Source organism: Mobula birostris, chromosome 14 (genome assembly GCF_030028105.1).
Source record: "Mobula birostris isolate sMobBir1 chromosome 14, sMobBir1.hap1, whole genome shotgun sequence".
NCBI lineage: Eukaryota > Metazoa > Chordata > Chondrichthyes > Myliobatiformes > Myliobatidae > Mobula > Mobula birostris.
The window spans coordinates 4,329,540-4,347,045 of record NC_092383.1 but is presented as its reverse complement, the minus strand read 5'-3'; the positions used below and the strand labels follow the sequence as shown (position 1 = coordinate 4,347,045).

Genomic DNA, 17,506 nt, shown 5'->3' with positions numbered 1-17,506 from the left:
TGGTTGCGTGGTGACTCTTGCAGGCTGCCCCCAGCACATCCTTCGGTGTGTTTGTTGTTAACGTGAACGATGCATTTCCCTGTCTGCTTTGATGGCCATGTGATAAATTAATCTGAATCTGATTTATCTTAATCAACAGTCGGTGGGATCCTAAACCTGTCACCAGGTGTTTGCACTGCCAAGCGTGGCTGTGCCTCAGGGGGATAATATAGTTAGAGTCATAGAACACTATAGCATAAAAACAGGCCCTTTGGCCCATTCCTTCTGAATCTGCCTAGTCCCATCGATCTGCAACCGGACCATAGCCCTCCATTCCTTCCCCATCATCCAAATTTCTCTTAAATGTTGAAATTGAACCGCATCCACCACTTCTGCCGGTAGCTTGTTCCACACTCTGAGTGAAGAAATTCCCCTCATGTCCCCCTTAAACATTTCTCCTTTCACCCTTAACCCATGGCCTCTTGTTACAGTCACAGTGGAAAGCGCCCGCTTGCCCCTCGTGAATTTGTACACCTCTGTCAAAACTTTGTAAACCTCTCGGTAGGTGGGGGTTTTGATGGCTGCTGTTCTTGTGCTGACTAGGAAGGACGTGTGTGCTGGCATGAACCGCCCGTGTGAGACGCTGGGATTGTCGCATGTCTCTGGGATGTGCCAACCGCACAGGAGCTGCAGCATTAACGAGGACACGGGCCTCCCCCTGGCTTTCACAGTCGCGCATGAGCTCGGACACAAGTAAGTACAGGATGGCTGGGCGCTGCCTTTCTCAGGCATCGCCGTTTGAAGGTGTCCTGGATGCCAGTGCCCATGATGGAGCTGGCTGAGTTTTCAAACCTCTGCAGCTTTAGAAATCTTGTGCAATGGCCCCTCCATACCAGAGACACAACCAGTTACAATGCTTTCCATGGTACATCTGTGGAACTTGGCGAGTCTTTGGTGACATACCAAATCTAACTCGTAAGGAAATGTAGCCACTGGCGTGCCTCCTTCCTGCTCCTGCGGCATTGATACGTTGGGCCCAAGATAGATCTTCAGGGATGTTGAGACCAAGGTCGTAACCCGTGACCAATATTCTCACACCCTTTGTGACCAGGGCCAGGGTTTTCTCCTGAGCAACCTTATTGTATGGAAAGTTTCATCTTTGCCCTGGAAGTGGTAGAGACAGGGAGCTCTGTGTCCAGGTGCTATTCTTCAGTACATGAGCGTAAACGAGAGCAAAGTGATGGTTACTCTGGGTACGATGCAGCATTAGAAAACACATGAGCATAAAAAACACAATAAACATAAATGCATAAGGTTAGTTTATACAGATAGACTGATTAAATGTACGTAAAGTGACGCTTGATCCAGGAGTGTCTGTACATAAGGTGACCCTGACAGGAAATGATAAAGTAGTGGTGGTTGGGGTGTGGAGGGGTGGGTTAGTGGGTGGAGGTGTTGCTCAGCCTTACTGCTTGGGGAAAGTAACTGTTTTTGAGTCTGCTGTTCCTCATGTGGATGATGCAGAGCTTCCTTACTGATGGGAGAGGGACAAACAGTCCATGAGCAGGACGGGTGGGATCCTTCTTGATGTTACTGCCCTTTTCTGGCACCTTTCTGTATACATGTCCTTGATGGCTTGTAGCCTGCTGCTAGTGATGTGCTGGGAAGTTTTGACTAATCATTTTAGAGGCTTCCTATCTTCTGCAGTGCATTTCCTGTACCATACAGTATATTTGTATGTTAGCATGCTGATGTGATGCACATTTATGTTGTAAGTTGGTGAGGTACCTGCAGATCTGGCGTTGAGGTGCAACCTGCCCGGCCTCCTGATACAACTCATCTTTCCTTCTGTTTCCCGGGATCTTTTGTATAGCTTTGGGATCCAGCACGACGGGACCGGCAACGACTGCGAGCCCATTGGGAAGAGGCCGTTCATCATGTCTCCCCAGCTGCTGTACGACACCAGCCCACTCACCTGGTCCCGATGCAGCAGAGAGTATATCACCCGCTTCCTCGAGTAAGTGACCTGCGTTCTGAATCCGCTATCGCCTGGGGAGGCGGGTGGGTCGGTTCGTCCTCGGCCTCTGATGTCACTGTTCGGGACAAGGGTTATAAAACACTCAACAGATCTGCGGAGAGAGAAACAGAGGGAACGTTTAAGGTCTGAGGCACTTCATCAGAACTGGGGAAGTGAGAAAAGTTGCAGAGAAGATGTGGGAGGGATGGACAGAAGGAGAGTCTCTCTGATAGGGTGAGACCCAAAGTTCGTTGTCATTCGCCGTGTACTTATAACCATACGGTTACTTACTGCCTGACCTGTTACACTGCTGGCATTCAGGGCAACGATGAAGGTCCTCCATCTCTGGCAGTGTTCCTTCATTGTGTCAGTAGCTTCCTCATGGTTTTCACTACTGTCAGTCATGCAAGTCCTAGGTCGAGACTCAGGAATACTATCGTACTCAGGTGTAGGAAGATTCTTCAGTGCTTTTTCCGTAACAGTTTTGTTTGACCAGTCAGGGTTGTTTGCCTTGAGCTGAACCCCCAAACCTGGAGGACTGGTGGACCACTCTTAGTCTGGCCTCTACCCTTTGACCTGCTTGTCATGGTAACCCTACCAGCCAAAGCATAAAGCCTTGGCTCCAGCCAACATAGCTCTCCAGGTCATCGAGGCACACAAGCTCCTAACCACGACGAGGTTGTGGTCCTCTTGGAGGTCAGCCATATCCAGTACTATGGAAAAGTCTTAAGGCACAAGTAAGTGTAGCCAGGGAGAGGGTTGTGCTTTAGACTTTTGCACAGCATCGTATTTGTCAACACGATGCGGAGAAAGAGTTTGTAAGTCTGGCGGGAGCAATGGATGTTTGGAATAGCGAGGGTGGAATGGCACAGGAGGGTGTGGGGCAGGTGGCAGAGAAGAAGCGCCAGGGGCTGGGTAGTGGTGGGGTGGGTGCAGATGCACCCAGCCCTGAGACACCAGGCAATGTCACATGGTTCCAAACAATTGGTATATGGATTATTACAGAATGTCTCTCTGGTGCTTCCCGCTCCCTCCCCTCTCCCTTCCCCCTTTTCCCAACCATGATTCCCCTCTCCCTGCCCCCTTCCCACTCTCAGTCCATAATAGAGACCCAGATCAGAATCAGGTTTATCATCACTCACATATATCATGAAATTTGTTTCTTTTTGAGGCAGCAGTACAGTGCAATATATATAATTACTACAGTACTGTAGCCTAACTATATATATGCGCCTAAGACTTTTGCACAGTACAGTACATGTATGTAGCAAAGTGAAACAATGTTCACCTGGACAAAAATACACAACACGGTACACTTAATTCATACGCACGACGTGTAAATTAAATAGCAACACACAGGAACTCAGCAGGTCAGGCAGCATCTGTGGAGAGGAATAAACAGTCAATATTTCAGGCCATGACCCTTCATCAGGACTGAGTCTTGATGAATAGTCTTGGCACTCAAAACATCGACTGTTTACTCTTTTCTGTTTTGAAGCTGCCTGGCCTGCTGAGCTCTTTCAGATTGGTTGTGTGGGGTTTTTCTTTAGACGGGTTCTATTGTGTTCCTTTTTTTTGTGGCTGTCTGCAAGGAGACAAATCTCAAGGTGATATAGTGTATACATACTTCGATAATAAATGTATTTTGTACTTTGAGTTTTCACTGGAGCCGCTGTGGCTGCTTTTGGTTGTTTCGACACATGGTTCTGACTTTGTCCGGTTGTCATTTCCAGCCGTGGTTGGGGCCTCTGCTTAGATGATCGGCCCGCCAAAGAAGCCATCGAGTTACCCTCAGTAGCACCGGGGGTGCTGTACGATGCCAATCATCAGTGTCGGCTGCAGTATGGAGCCAAATCAGCGTTCTGCGATAACGTGGATGTAAGCCCGCAACCCTTGACCTTTCACCTCCCTCAGTCCTGAAGGTTCCAGTCAGTGGGAAGTCATAGCAGATGTAGATCAGTGTATTGTCACAAACACCAAGCTGCAACTCATAAGAAGCTCACAGAGTGAACAGTGTACATAGTGATTATAAACGCAGCAATACATACAGAAATGGACACAAGGCCTGAGAGTGGTGCAAAGACTGAAGTGCAGTCTGAAGCAGTGCAAAAAGAAAAACCAGTTACTGAAGTGTCGTGTACCCCGTGACGAAAATAAAGAACCAGCAGAGATGGAAAACACTTTGGAGTCCAGTATTGCTATTAACTAATAATATTTATTAGTAACTACGCAATACAGTAATATAAATGTAGGTAAATCAAACAGGTTAGCAATATATCGGTGAATATATTAGTGAATATATATATTAGTGAATATATCAGTACGTGTGGAAATATATATGATAAACCAAGCTACTTCAAGTCTAGGGGTAAAAAGATACAGTCTTATGATGATGAGTAAAGTTCAGTTCAGTTCATGGTATGGAGTTGAGTAGTGATAGAGAGAGGGAGAGATTTGAGTCTTCAGGTGAGCTGACGCCGTCGGTCTTCTCATTGTCCTCCGAAATTCTTTAAAAGTCACCGACTGTGACCACAACAAACGGGACCGGTTTTCTGTGGTGGAGCTATCACCCAGGCAAAAGTGGACACATGGACAACTCCCCACTAATCAACCCCTTTCCTTTTCACTGCAAGAGCCACTGATCGATCCTCCAAAAACCCACTTTTTCTGCGGGCACAACAAAGCTCATTCAGTGTCCAAAACGTGTTTGAGGTCTATGTCATCTGACCTCCTATTTATCTCACCATACTGGATACCAGCTGTCATTCAAATAACTCCTCCTTCCCTTCTCTGTGTAAGAAATACACTAGCATGCCATGTCCTTGGGAAGTAGCAACAACCCACCGAAAATCATAACATCGATTGTCCATCAAACAACCGCCCTTGGTTACCATAGCAACTTATGAGCTGCTCGGTGCCATCTCTCTTTCCAACTCAGCAGAAATCCAAAAGTTACTTCCAGTGCCTTAAAGGGACAGTCCAACAGTTAGTCTTTGTCTCTGTCTCTCTTCAACACAAGATATCGATGTTAAATAACTCTCTTTTTCAAAAGCACAGTTAATAGGGGTAAACGAGCACAGTTCATAGGGGTAATTCAGGACCCTGTCACAGAAGAAACTGAGAGAGGTGGAGTTAATGATCGGAGAATGTGGGATGTGAAAGAGGTGATTGGTTCAGGAGTCTGACTGCAGCAGGGAAGTGAGTCTGGCAGAGCAGACTCGATGGGCTGATTAGCCTATTTCTGCTCCTATGCTTTATTCTTATGGTCTAGGCTTTCACGCTCCTGTATCTTCTCCCAGAAGGTCGGGAAGAGTAAAAGGAATGGCCAAGATATAATCCCTTTGGAACAGAGATGAGGAGGAATTTCTTTAGCCAGAGGGTGGGGAATCTGTGGAATTCATTGCCACAGGCAGCTGTGGAGGCCAAGTCATTGGGTATATTTAAAGTGGAGGTTGATACGATCTTGATTAGTCAGGGTGTCAAAGTTTACAGGGAGAAGGCAAGAAAATCGGGTTGAGAGGGATAATAAGTCAGCCATGAGAAAATGGCAGAGCAGACTCAATGGGCAGAACAGTCTAATTCTGTTCCTATCTCTCATGATGTTATGGCAGAGAGTCACACAGTGTGGCTTGGTTAGTGAAAGATATTTACTGGATGGGGTTGGGCATTGGCAAAAAGCCCAAATCACTTGAATTTTATATCCATTTTGAGTTGTGAATTGTTGCTTGAAGTGAGATAATTCCCTCTGTCTCTTCCAAACAGAATGTCTGCAACACCCTGTGGTGCACCGTGGGAAACACTTGCCATTCCAAGCTCGACGCTGCCGTGGACGGTACGAAGTGTGGGGACAACAAGGTACAGGTTGATCCAGTTCTTCATCATGCATTGATTACAAAGTTCTAAGTAAATTTATTATCAAAGTATACATGTGGCACCATATACAACCCTGAGATTCATTTTCTTTCAGAGATACTTAATAAATCCATGATCAAATAATAACCATAACAGAATCAATGAAAGACCGCACCAACTTAGGCATTCCACCAGAGTACAAAAGAGAGCAAGCTGTACAAATACAAAAAAAAATAAATAAGCAATAAAGGTGGAAAGCATGAGATGAAGAGTCCTTGAAAGTGAGTCCATTAGTTGTGGGAACAGTTCAGAGTTGGGGTGAGTGGAGTTATCCCCTGTGGTTCAGGGGTCTGATGGTTGAAGGGCAATTACAGTCTTGAACCTAGTGACGTGAAACCTGAGGTTCTTGTACCTTCTTCCTGATGGCAGTAGCAAGAAGAGAGCATGGCCTGGATGGTGGGGGTCTCTGACGATGGACGTTGCTTTCCTGTGACAGTGCTTTGTGTCGATGTGCTCAATGGTGGGGAGGGCTATGATGGTCAAATTAATGATCTTTGCAGGAGGCCCACTCCTAGGGTGAGTAGTAACAGTACTGAATTTCCTCCATTTGTAGACAACTTCTCTTACTGTGGACTGATGAACACTCAAGTCTTTAGAAATACTGTGGTAGGCTTTTCCAGCTTCATGCATCTCTACAATCCTTCCTCTAAGGTCCTCTGAAAATTGTTTTGATTGAGGCATGGTGCACTTAAATAGATCTTTCTTTAGAAGACCAGGCTCTGTCATTAACCTGCCTTTCTGTTTCTATTTTATATGGGGCAGGGCACCTCTACAACCCACACCTCCAGTCTGATCTCATTGACTGGAACACCCGACTCCAAATAGCTTTTGTAGCAGGCATCGCCCCATGGGTTCACATATTCTTCCCAGCAAATACATGTAATATTGGATCACCTTTCCCAATAAATAAATGAACAAGGAGAATGTTTTTGTGCTATTTATTTAATTGGGTTCTCTTTATCTAGTTTTAGGACTTGCGTGAAGATCTGATCACATTTTAGTTCATATTTTTGCAGAAATAAGAGAAAAGTCTGCAGGGTTCACAAACTTTCTAGCACCACTGTATGAAGGGAAATAAGCATTCGATGGTTCAGGCCGAGGTCCTTCACCAGGAATCCTGACGATGAGTTCTGATAAAAGATCTCGGCCCAAAGGATCTCCCTCCATAGACGCTGCCTGACCTGCTGAGTTCCTCCAGCGTTTTGTGCCCCTTTGTTTTTTTACATAGAGAGACAACACAGTGACAGATCCTTCCAACCCATTGAGGCTGCATTGGCTAATTGCAGCCACGTGACCGACTACCCTACCATCCTGCCCATCTTTGGAGTGTGGGAGGAAACCAGAGCACCCAGGGAAAACCCACACGGTCACTGGTAGAACGTACAAACTCCTTACAGACAGCGACAGGAATTGAACTGGGGTTGCTGGTGCTGGAAGAGCATCATGCTGTCAACTATCTCTCCATGTCGCCCCCTTCTTACTGACTTCAATCTTGGGCTACGTCCACACTAGACCGGATAATTTTGAAAACGCCAGTTTCGAGTAAAAACGACAGGCGTCCACACTAGGTGTTTTTCAAAATATCTCTGTCTACACTAAAACAGATATTTGGGCGAATCTCCTCCTACTGGGCATGCACAGACATATCTACAAAAAACAAGCGAAGAAGAAACGGTATAATATTTACGTCTCCGCGGCAGCGTTGTGCTATTTCCATTGGTCAAAAACTAGAGTACCTACAACAACAGAGAAAGAAAAGTTTCAAAAATGTCTTTGAGGAATACGAAGAAAACCTCCGCTGGAGAAAGCAGACCGGACTTCCTCGTTTAGACAGACAATGAAGTCGAGCTGTTTCTGCGAGTTACAAACGACTACAAAGTCAGCAAAGCAGTGGAGATGTTAAATTCCAAACAAGCTATTAACGAAGGCAATAAAGTAAACAACACACGCATGAAGCTGTCCTCTACACAAGTTCAACATTATCAACAATTACAAAAGGTTAAATGGTCAACTCGACAAAGACTACCAATCCCACATCAAACCCAAACCTATTAGGAGCAGAAGACTGCACTCAACTCAATTTGAAATACTAACTACCAAGTCAGATGTGTACAGCAATTCATTTTTCCCCCGCACAATTAAAGCATGGAATAATCTTAATCCTAACACAATCATACAATCAAACCCAATTAAATTTAAGGCAGCTTTTCTTCTTCAAAAATCTCCTTCTTAAGCCCACCCTTCGCCACCTCCAGTTTAAATTCCATGTGGAATATTTTGGAGGATCAAGAACCAAGAGAGTGGAATCTTCTGCCTCCAGACCTGCACAGTATTTCTGACATTAATATTTTTAAAGATAGATTCAATCAAATCAATTTAGGGGATCTAGTCAAAAAAGCTCACTTTACAATTTAACTCTCACGCCGTTCACACTGACTGCACGTTATAACAGCGGTGGTCAGTCAGTGACAGTGCTGGCTTGGAGACCACAGGGTACAGGGGATCGAGGGTATGACTACCGCAGACTAGGAGACCGGAGGGTATGAGCAGAAGAACAGAGGATGCAAACAGAGAAACTGAGGGGACCAGTTTGAAAGCCACCTCCAGTTTAAATTCCATGTGGAATATTTTGGAGAATCAAGAACCAAGAACAGACGTCCGGCAGTGCTTGCGCAGTCCCAAGCAGGAGCAGAAGAAGCATTGTGGTTGTGGTGTTGGCATGACAATGTTTTTAAATCTGTCCGTTTACCCTGTCCACACTACAACGCAAAACAATTGTTTTCAAATTTACACACTCTGGGGAGTATTTTCGAAAATCTCCGTTTTCGGGAGATGAAAACGCCGTTTCTGTGTGGACAGAAGGTCAAAACGAAGAGTAAAAGCTTCGTTTTCAAAATTATCAGGCGTAGTGTGGACGTAGCCTTGGATACTTTGGACAACTGAGCTTCCCCAGTGCCCTGGGGTAAGGAATTCCAAGAATTCACAGCCCGCTGCTTTTCTTGATTCCCAAGCCTGAGCAAGAAACCTCTCGGCATCCATCCTTGTGAAGCCTCCTGACAATGCGAAGAATTAGTGATTCTTCTGATCACTAATGAATATGGAAGTCCTCACTGTTCATTCACTCCCTTTGAGAGGAAAGGAAAAGAACATCATCTGTTCTTATCATTTTTTTTCACAACCCCAGGATATCTCGGTCCACTATACTACCAGAGAAGTATTGTTAAAACAGAAGAAAATCTGCTGGAGAAATTCAGAGGATCGAGTAGCATCTGTGGGAGGAAAGGAATTATCAACATTTTGGATCAAACTTCTGGATCACGGCTGATTTCACTCATGTCTCCATCTCCTATAATTTCGTTAATGCAAGTGTTGTTGGGACTGTGCCTACCGAAGTGCTTCAGCATGTTTTAAAGCAGAAGAGACTCTGTAAGGAGTTTGTATGTTCTTCCCTGTGACCACGTGGGTTTCCTCCAGGTGCTCCTGTTTCTTCCCACAGTCCAAAGGCATACAGCTTCGGCTTAGTAAGTTGTGGGCTCTCAAAGACCAGACAACACAGCCTCAGAACAGAGGGGCGTCCTTTTAGGATGGAGATGCGGAAGGATTTCTTTAGCCAGAGATGGTGAATCTGTGGAATTTGTTGCCACAGGCGGCTGTGAAGGTCAAGTCATTGGGTGTATTTAAGGCAGAGGTTGATAGATTCTTGATTGGTCAGGGCATGAAGGGATCCAGAGAGAAGGCAGGGGATTGGGACTGAGAGGGAAAATGGATAAATCATGATGAAATGGCAGAGCAGTCTCGATGGGCCAAATGGCCTAATTCTGCTCCTATATTTTGTGGTTTTGTGGTCTATGTTGGCGCCTGAAGCATGGTGACACTTTGCAGGGTGCTCCTAACACATCATCGGACTACATTGATGCAAACGATACATTTCACTGTATGTTTTGATGTTTCAATATACATGTGACAAATAAAACTAATACTTTTATCATCATGTTGTTGATGTATCAGCAGAACAGGAGTCTGAAATTCCAATAATTTATTTGGAGATCCAGCAAAGTAACAAGCTCTTCCAGCCAAAGGACCCAAACCATAAGAGCATAGGACAGTGAACAAGAATTTCACCATTTGGCCCATCAAGGCTGTTCTACCATTCCATCATGGCTGAATTGTTTTCCCTCTCAACCTCATTCTTTTGCCTTCTCCTTGTAATCTTTGATGCCCTTACTAATCAAGAACGTATCAACCTCTGCTTCAAATATACCCAATGACTTGGCCATGCCAAATTACACACGTGATTTGAACTTTTAGCCCGGTACATATTTGCACTGTGGGAGGAAACAGGAGCACCCAGAGGAAACCCATGCGATCACGGGGAGAACGTATGAACTCCTTACAGCCAGCGGTGGGAATTGAAGCTGGGTCGCTGGTGCCATGATAGCGTTACATCACGATAACAGGCCCTTCCGGCCCAATGAGCCCGCTCCTCCCAGTTACACCCACGTGACCAATTAACCTACTAACCTGTATGTCTTTGGAATGTGGGAGGAAACCAGGGCACCCAGGGGAAACCCACATGGTCACGGGGAGAACGTACAAACTCCTTAACAGACAGCGACAGGAATGGAACCCAGGTTGCCTGTACTGCAATCACATCATGCTAAGCTGAAGAAATTTGGCCTGTCCCCTAAAACCCTCATTAATTTTTAATAGATGCACCGTAGAAAGCATTCTTCTAGGGTGCATCTCAACCTGGTATGGAAGTTGTCCTGTCCAAGACCGGAAGAAGCTGCAGAAGATTGTGAACACGGCCCAGCACGTCACACAAACCAATCTTCCGTCCTTGGACTCACTTTACACCGCGCGCTGTTGGAGCAGTGCTGCCAGGATAATCAAGGACAGACCCACCCAGCCAACACACTTTTCGTCCCTCTTCCCTCCGGGAGAAGGCTCAGGAGCTTGAACACTTGTACGGCCAGATTTGGGAACAGCTTCTTTCCAACTGTGATGAACGGCTCCTGACCGGGATCTGGGCCGTACCCTCCAAATATCCGGACCTGCCTCTCGGTTTTTTTGCACTACCTTACTTTCCCTTTTCTATTTTCTATTTATGATTTATAATTTAAATTTTTAGTAGTTACTATCGATTTGTACTCCAGGGAGCATGAAGCGCAGAATCAAATATCGCTGTGATGATTGTACGCTGTAGTATCAATAGTTTGGCGACAATAAAGTATAAACCCTACACTGCCATGCCACACTTCCGCATTTCCTGACCTCAGCCTTGGATATTTTAAACAACTGAGCTTCCCCAATGCCCTGGGTGTGAAGGATTCCAAGAATTCACAGCCTTCTGCTTTTCTTGCTAGCTTTCAGTTCTTGACTCCCAAGCCAGAGCAAGAAGCCACTCGGCATCCTTCCTATTTAACCGTAGCCTTATTAGGGGACCCCCAGGTGAGCCTACTAACTCGTACACCTTTGGAATCTGGAGCGCCCAGAGGAACGCCACGCGGTTATGGGAGCAATGTCCAAACTCCTCCAGACAGTGGCCGGGTTTTAACCTGGGTCTGGGTTGTGTCACTGCCATAGTGCTATGTGCTGTGCTGAGACTCCTCCATGTCAGATCTCCCATTTTAACTCTTGCTATCCTCTTGCAGCGGTGTTTCAGTGGACAGTGTGTACCCACGCTCCAGCATCCTCAGACTACAGACGGAAAGTGGGGAGCATGGAGCTCCTGGTCATCTTGCAGCCGAACCTGTGGAGCAGGAACACAAAGCGCAGAGAGACACTGCAACAATCCCACGTAAGACCTTGATTACTCAGCTCGTATCAACCTAACAGTGGTGTTCAGATACGTGAATGGTGGGCTGAGGGACTTGAGGTATTGTGTTTCTTTTTATTATCGTAGTCTTTATCTCATTGTGCTTTTTTGTGCTGCATCGGATCTGGAGTAACAATTAGTTCATTCTCCTTTGCACTTGTGTACTGGAAAAGATGTTAAACAATCTTCAATCTTACATCAAAGTCAATTTATTATCAAAGTATGGAAATGTTACCATGTATGAGGCTGATGAGGTTATCATATATAGGTTTATATATGAGGCCTTTCTCCATTCTTTCTGGCAAAGTGGATCACTGCACACTTATAGATGTTCAAAATATTTGCTGCTATTTCAGTTTGCAAAAGGAAAGATGTCTCAGAGGCAATATTTGTGCACAAGGACAAAAAGAAAGCTACTTCTTCCTCTTGGATATTTATATGTTACCATGTAGCACCTAGAGATTCGTCTTGCAAGCATTTTCAGAAAAGTAAAGAAATACAGTAGAATTTATGAAAAAAGATACATTAAAAAGTAACAACCACTGCAAAAGAAGACAAATTGTGCAAATAAATAAATTAATTTATTTATTGATGGATTAATTGATTAATTTATTGAGATACAGCTCAGAACAGGCCCTTCTGGCCCTTCAAGCTGCCTTGCCCAGCAATCCCCAGCTTAACCCTAGCCTAATAACAGGATTATTTACCATGACTAATTAACCCACCAACCGGTACGTCTTTGGACTGTGGGAGGAAACCAGAGCACCCAGTGGAAACCTATGCAGTCACGGGGAGAACGTATAAGCTCCTTACAGACAGCAGCAGGAGTTGAACCAGGGTCGCCTGTATTGTAAAGCGTTGTGCTATGCTACCTCTTGGGCCCCTCAGCACATGAGAACACGAGCTTTAATCACAAACAGAAGAAAATCTGCAGATGCTGGCAATCCAAGCAACACACACAAAATGCTAGAGGAACTCAGCAGGCCAGTCCTGCCGGAGGGTCTCGGGCCGAAACGTCAACTGTACTTTTTTCCATAGACGCTGCCTGGCCTGCTGAGTTCCTCCAGCATTTTGTGTGTGTAACATGAGTTTTAAGATGTCATTAAATTGAGTCTAAGTTTGGAGACTCAAATCAGTTTGGAGTTGTGAGTGAAGTTATCCACGCCAGTTGATAAAGTGCCTGTACTGTGCTGTAGTGTTCTGTGTTCTAACCTCCTCTCTTTATTTTGACTTTGCTGAGTTCTGAGGCTTTCCTGATCTTTAGGCTTATTGCTTAACTTGGCAATATGATGGGTGTTTTCCACTGAAGCAACGCCAAATTGACTTTTCTTGACAGCTGTTGCTGGAACACGTTTCCTGTTTTGATTTCTTTGCTTGAGAGGGATATGTTCTACTCTTCCAGTGAAAATGGTTTTATGTAATGCAGGAGAATGCAGAGAAAATCAGAGTACCTGGAGGAAATCCACGTAGTTGTGGGGGGAAAGTACGGTACTGTGCAAAGGTCTAAGGCGTGTGTGTGTGTGTGTGTGTGTGTGTGTGTGTGTGTGTGTATATATGTGTATATATATGTGTGTATATATATGTGTATATATATGTGTGTATATATGTATATGTATATATATGTGTGTGTATATATATATATATATGTATATATATGTGTGTGTGTGTGTATATATATATATATATATATATAGCTACGGTGTCTAAGACTTTTGTACAGTACCGTATTTGTCAACGTGGAGCGGAGAGTGAGTTTGTAAATCTGGCGGGAGCAGAGAATGTTGGGAATGACGAGGGTGGAGCAACATGGGAGGGGTGTGTGACAGGTGGCAGAGTAGGAGTGCCAAGGACAGGGGTTGGTGTGAGTGCAGATACACCCAGCCCTGAGAGACCGGGCAAGATCATTTAATTTCAAATAATTGTTTTATTGATTACAAAATGTTTATTATTTCAATAGTTTCTTTTAATATCAGAGCATATATACAATATACAACCTGAAATTCTTGTTCTTCACAGACAAGCAACACACACAAAACAGAAGGGTGGCCCAAGGAATGTGACAGTAAAAATGTTAGAACCCCAGAGCGCCCCCAATACTCCCTCCCATGCACAAGCAGCAGCAAAGCATCAACCCTCCTCCTTCAGCATCAGCAACCTCCATCCACCAAGCATGCAATAGCAAAGACCCCCAAAAAAAGACCATGATCTGCAGTACAACAAAAACTAATCGTTCACCGGACAATTCAACATACAACAGGCTCTCTCTCTCTCCCCCCCTAATAAATAGGGGTGTCACCCAGCGAGAGGGGAAACATAGACAAATCAACTCACTGATTTACGGTGTTAAAGTCTGCCGTGTCACCTTTTCCAAGTTCCCGGACTCGAGAATTGGCCACAAACTCTCCCTGTGTGTGTGTGTGTGTGTGTGTGTGTGTGTGTGTGTGTGTGTGTGTGTGTGTGTGAGAGAGAGAGAGAGAAAATGAGACGATCCGAGTACAGAGCCACCGACAGTTGATCTGCTGCTCCCAGTGTTCCGTTTTGTCCTGCATTGCTTCAGTTGGTGGCACTGGCATAGAATCGGCTTGTCCCCAGGGCCACGAAGCCTCGGAATCCTAAAGGCATGCTCGTTTTCTAGGCTGCACCCTTGGGATATTGAGGAATGGTCTGTCATTGAGCCCTTGGGTTGGAGAACCATCAGTGGAAAGAACAAAAGTTTGAGTACAACTCTAGGTCAGGGTCCTTGACCTGGAAAGGAAAAAGAGAGACATTAAAGGTAGAAATAAGCTGTTTCCTCAGTTGAGCTCGAAGAAGTCGTTATCTGGTGCCATCTTAGCTCTGCCCACTTATGTTGCATTGGTGTTCCCCTCTCCCTCCCCACTCCCTCCTCTCTCCTTCCCCTCTCCCTCCCTTGTTCCCAACCATGATTCCCCTCTCCCTGCCCTTTTCCCAACCATAATTCCCCACTCCTTCCCCTCTCCCTCCCCTTTTCCCATCCATGATTCCCCTCTCCCTGTCCCCTTCCCACTCTCAGTCCACAATAGAGACCCAGATCAGTCAGGTTTATCATCAGACACATCATGCAATGAAATTTGTCACTTTTTGCGGCTGCAGTACAGTGCGATATATAAAATTACTACAGTACTGTGCAGAAGCTTTACGCACCTTGTACGTGCCTGAGACTTTTGCAGAGTTCTGTACAAACTCCTTACACTGGCAGATAGATAGGTAGGTAATAGAAAACGGAGCCAAATGGTTAGGTAGTGTTCATGGAGTCATGGATAGTTCAGAAACCTGATGGTGGAGGGGAAGAAGCTGTTCTTAAAATGTTGAGTGTGTGCCTTCAGGCTCCTGTAAATCCACCTTGATGGTAGTAATGAGAAGGGGGCATGTCCTGGGTGATGGAAATCCTTCATGAAGGATGTCACCTTCTCGGGGAATTGTGGTTTGAAGATGCCTCAATGATGGAGTTGGTTGAGTCTAAAAACATCTCAGCCCCTTGTGATCCTGTTCTTTGGAGACTCCATACCAGGGAGTGATTCCATGCCCGAGACTTTTTCCCAGGGCGGAAATGGCTAATACAAGGGGACGTAAATTTAAGGTGATTGGAGGAAAGTGTAGGAGGGATGTTAGAGTTAGGTTTTTTCACACAGCGATCGGTAGCTGCATGGAACTCGCTGCCAGGGGTGGTGGTAAAGGTGGATACATTAGGGACATCTAAGAAACTGAGATAGGCACATGGATGATAAGAAAATGGAAGGCTATGTGGGAGGGAAGGATTAGATTGAGTTTAGAGTGGTTTGATGTTCTATTTTCAATCAGAATGCTGTCCATCATACATTTATAGAAATATGTAAGAGCCCTTGGTGACATACCAAATCTCCTCAAACTCCGAAACAAGTAGAGTCTCCGGTGGGCACGATTGCATCAGTATGTCGGGTCCTGGATTGTTCCTCTGAGGAGTTGATGCCCAGGATCAGGAGTGTAGTTGAAGAAAACATCTCACCAGTGCCTCACGACTATTGTTTTGCTTCACAAGTATTACAGTCTCTAACACTGAACAAAACAGATGCTCACACTACCTATCCCTCAGATAAAGTACACGACCTCCCCCGACCATGCAGCTCTCCCTTGATGAATCAGTTCCCAATGCGAAGCTTTAGCTACAGCTGTCTGGGAGTGCTCTGCACCGAGACCCGAAGGGTTAACCACATCTGTTCTGGTCATTAATAGAACGCCGAAATAAAACACAGATGTAAACCATCTGGGTGGTCGGTGGAAGGAGTGGGAGACAGTTCAGTGTGATCCTGAGGAAAATTAGTTTTGCATCTTGGCAGTGTGCAGTAAGTACAGTGTGGGCTGGAAGGTCATCGTCTTGTTGATAGATAATATCAGATTCAGGTTTATTATCACTGGCATATGTCATGAAGTTTGTTAATTCAGCGGCAGCAGTACAATGCAATACATAATAAATGAATTGCAGTAAGTATATTTATGTATATTAATTAATACAATTAAAAATAGTAGTGCAAAAAAAGGAGTAATTTTTAAAAAGTGAGATAGTGTTCACGGGATCAATGTCTATTTCGAAATGGGATAACAGAGGGAGGAGCTGTTCCTGAATCACTGAGTCTGTGAATCTGACTTAATGTAATATATATACACACACACACTTAATGTAATTTACAGCTTTTATTATTATGTATTGCAATGTATTGCTGCTGCATAACAACAAATTTCACAACATATGCCAGTGATATTAAACCTGATTCTCATTCTGAATCAGATTCACAGACTCAGTGATTCAGGAACAGCTCCTCCCTCTGCCATCTGATTTCTAAATAGACATTGAACCCATGAACACTATCTCACTTCTTAAAAATCACTCCTTTTTTGCACTACTATTTTTAATTGAATTAGTTAATATACATAAATATACTTACTGTAATTCATTTATTATGTATTGCATTGTACTGCAATACAATTGAATGTTCTATGATTCTAATGCGCAATGATTTGATTATTAATTTCATTTGTTTGGCACACAAATTCAGATTTATTCTCATACGTTACTTAGAAGAAGTATTCACCCCGTCCCTTTGGAAGCTTTCATATTTTATTGTTTTACAACATTGAATCACAGTGGATTTAATTTGGCTTTTTTGACACTGATCAACAGAAAAAGACTTCCATGTCAAAGTGAGAACAGACTGCAACAAAGTGATCTAAATTAATTACAAATATAAAACACAAAATAATTGATTGCACAAGTATTCACCCCCTTTAATGACACACCAAATCATCACAGGGGCAGCCAATTGGTTTTAGAAGTCACATAATTAATTAAATGGAGATCAGCTGTGAATACTTCTTATTGGCTCTGTAAGTACATTGAAACATACAGTGCAATGTGCCATTTTCATTAGCAACCAACACATAAAAGGATGTGGTGGGGGCAGCCCGCAACTGTCGCCACACACTCCAGCGGGGGTGTCACATGCCCACTGTGCTCGGCAGAACAACACAGAACATACCAGGCAACAAATCAACAGCAGCAAAACAAGCCCCGTTCCTCCCTCCCACCCCCTCACCCACAATCACACACAGTCCCCTAACCCCAGGATAGGGCATCTTTGGCCTCCATCCTCCTGTGGACATAGTTTCACAGACACTGGGCCTTTGACTTCCCCAGCAGACTCGCAGAGACTCACAGACTCAGGGCTCCATTGTTGTACGAGGGGCCAATTTCTGTGCTGTAATGTGCTGTGCTCCACGTAAATTGA

General features: G+C 44.7%; 1 protein-coding gene across 3 annotated transcripts in view; it reads left to right on the top strand.

The window, feature by feature from the left end:
- Nucleotides 1–17,506, top strand: part of LOC140209663 (A disintegrin and metalloproteinase with thrombospondin motifs 7) — a 248,372-nt gene that overhangs the window by 116,479 nt on the left and 114,387 nt on the right. For all 3 annotated transcript variants that reach the window (XM_072278011.1, XM_072278012.1, XM_072278013.1), the window contains 5 exons: nt 583–732; nt 1,853–1,996; nt 3,730–3,874; nt 5,759–5,851; nt 11,563–11,708. In XM_072278011.1, the coding sequence (XP_072134112.1) occupies nt 583–732; nt 1,853–1,996; nt 3,730–3,874; nt 5,759–5,851; nt 11,563–11,708 (678 nt within the window). The remainder of the gene's footprint in view (nt 1–582; nt 733–1,852; nt 1,997–3,729; nt 3,875–5,758; nt 5,852–11,562; nt 11,709–17,506) is intronic.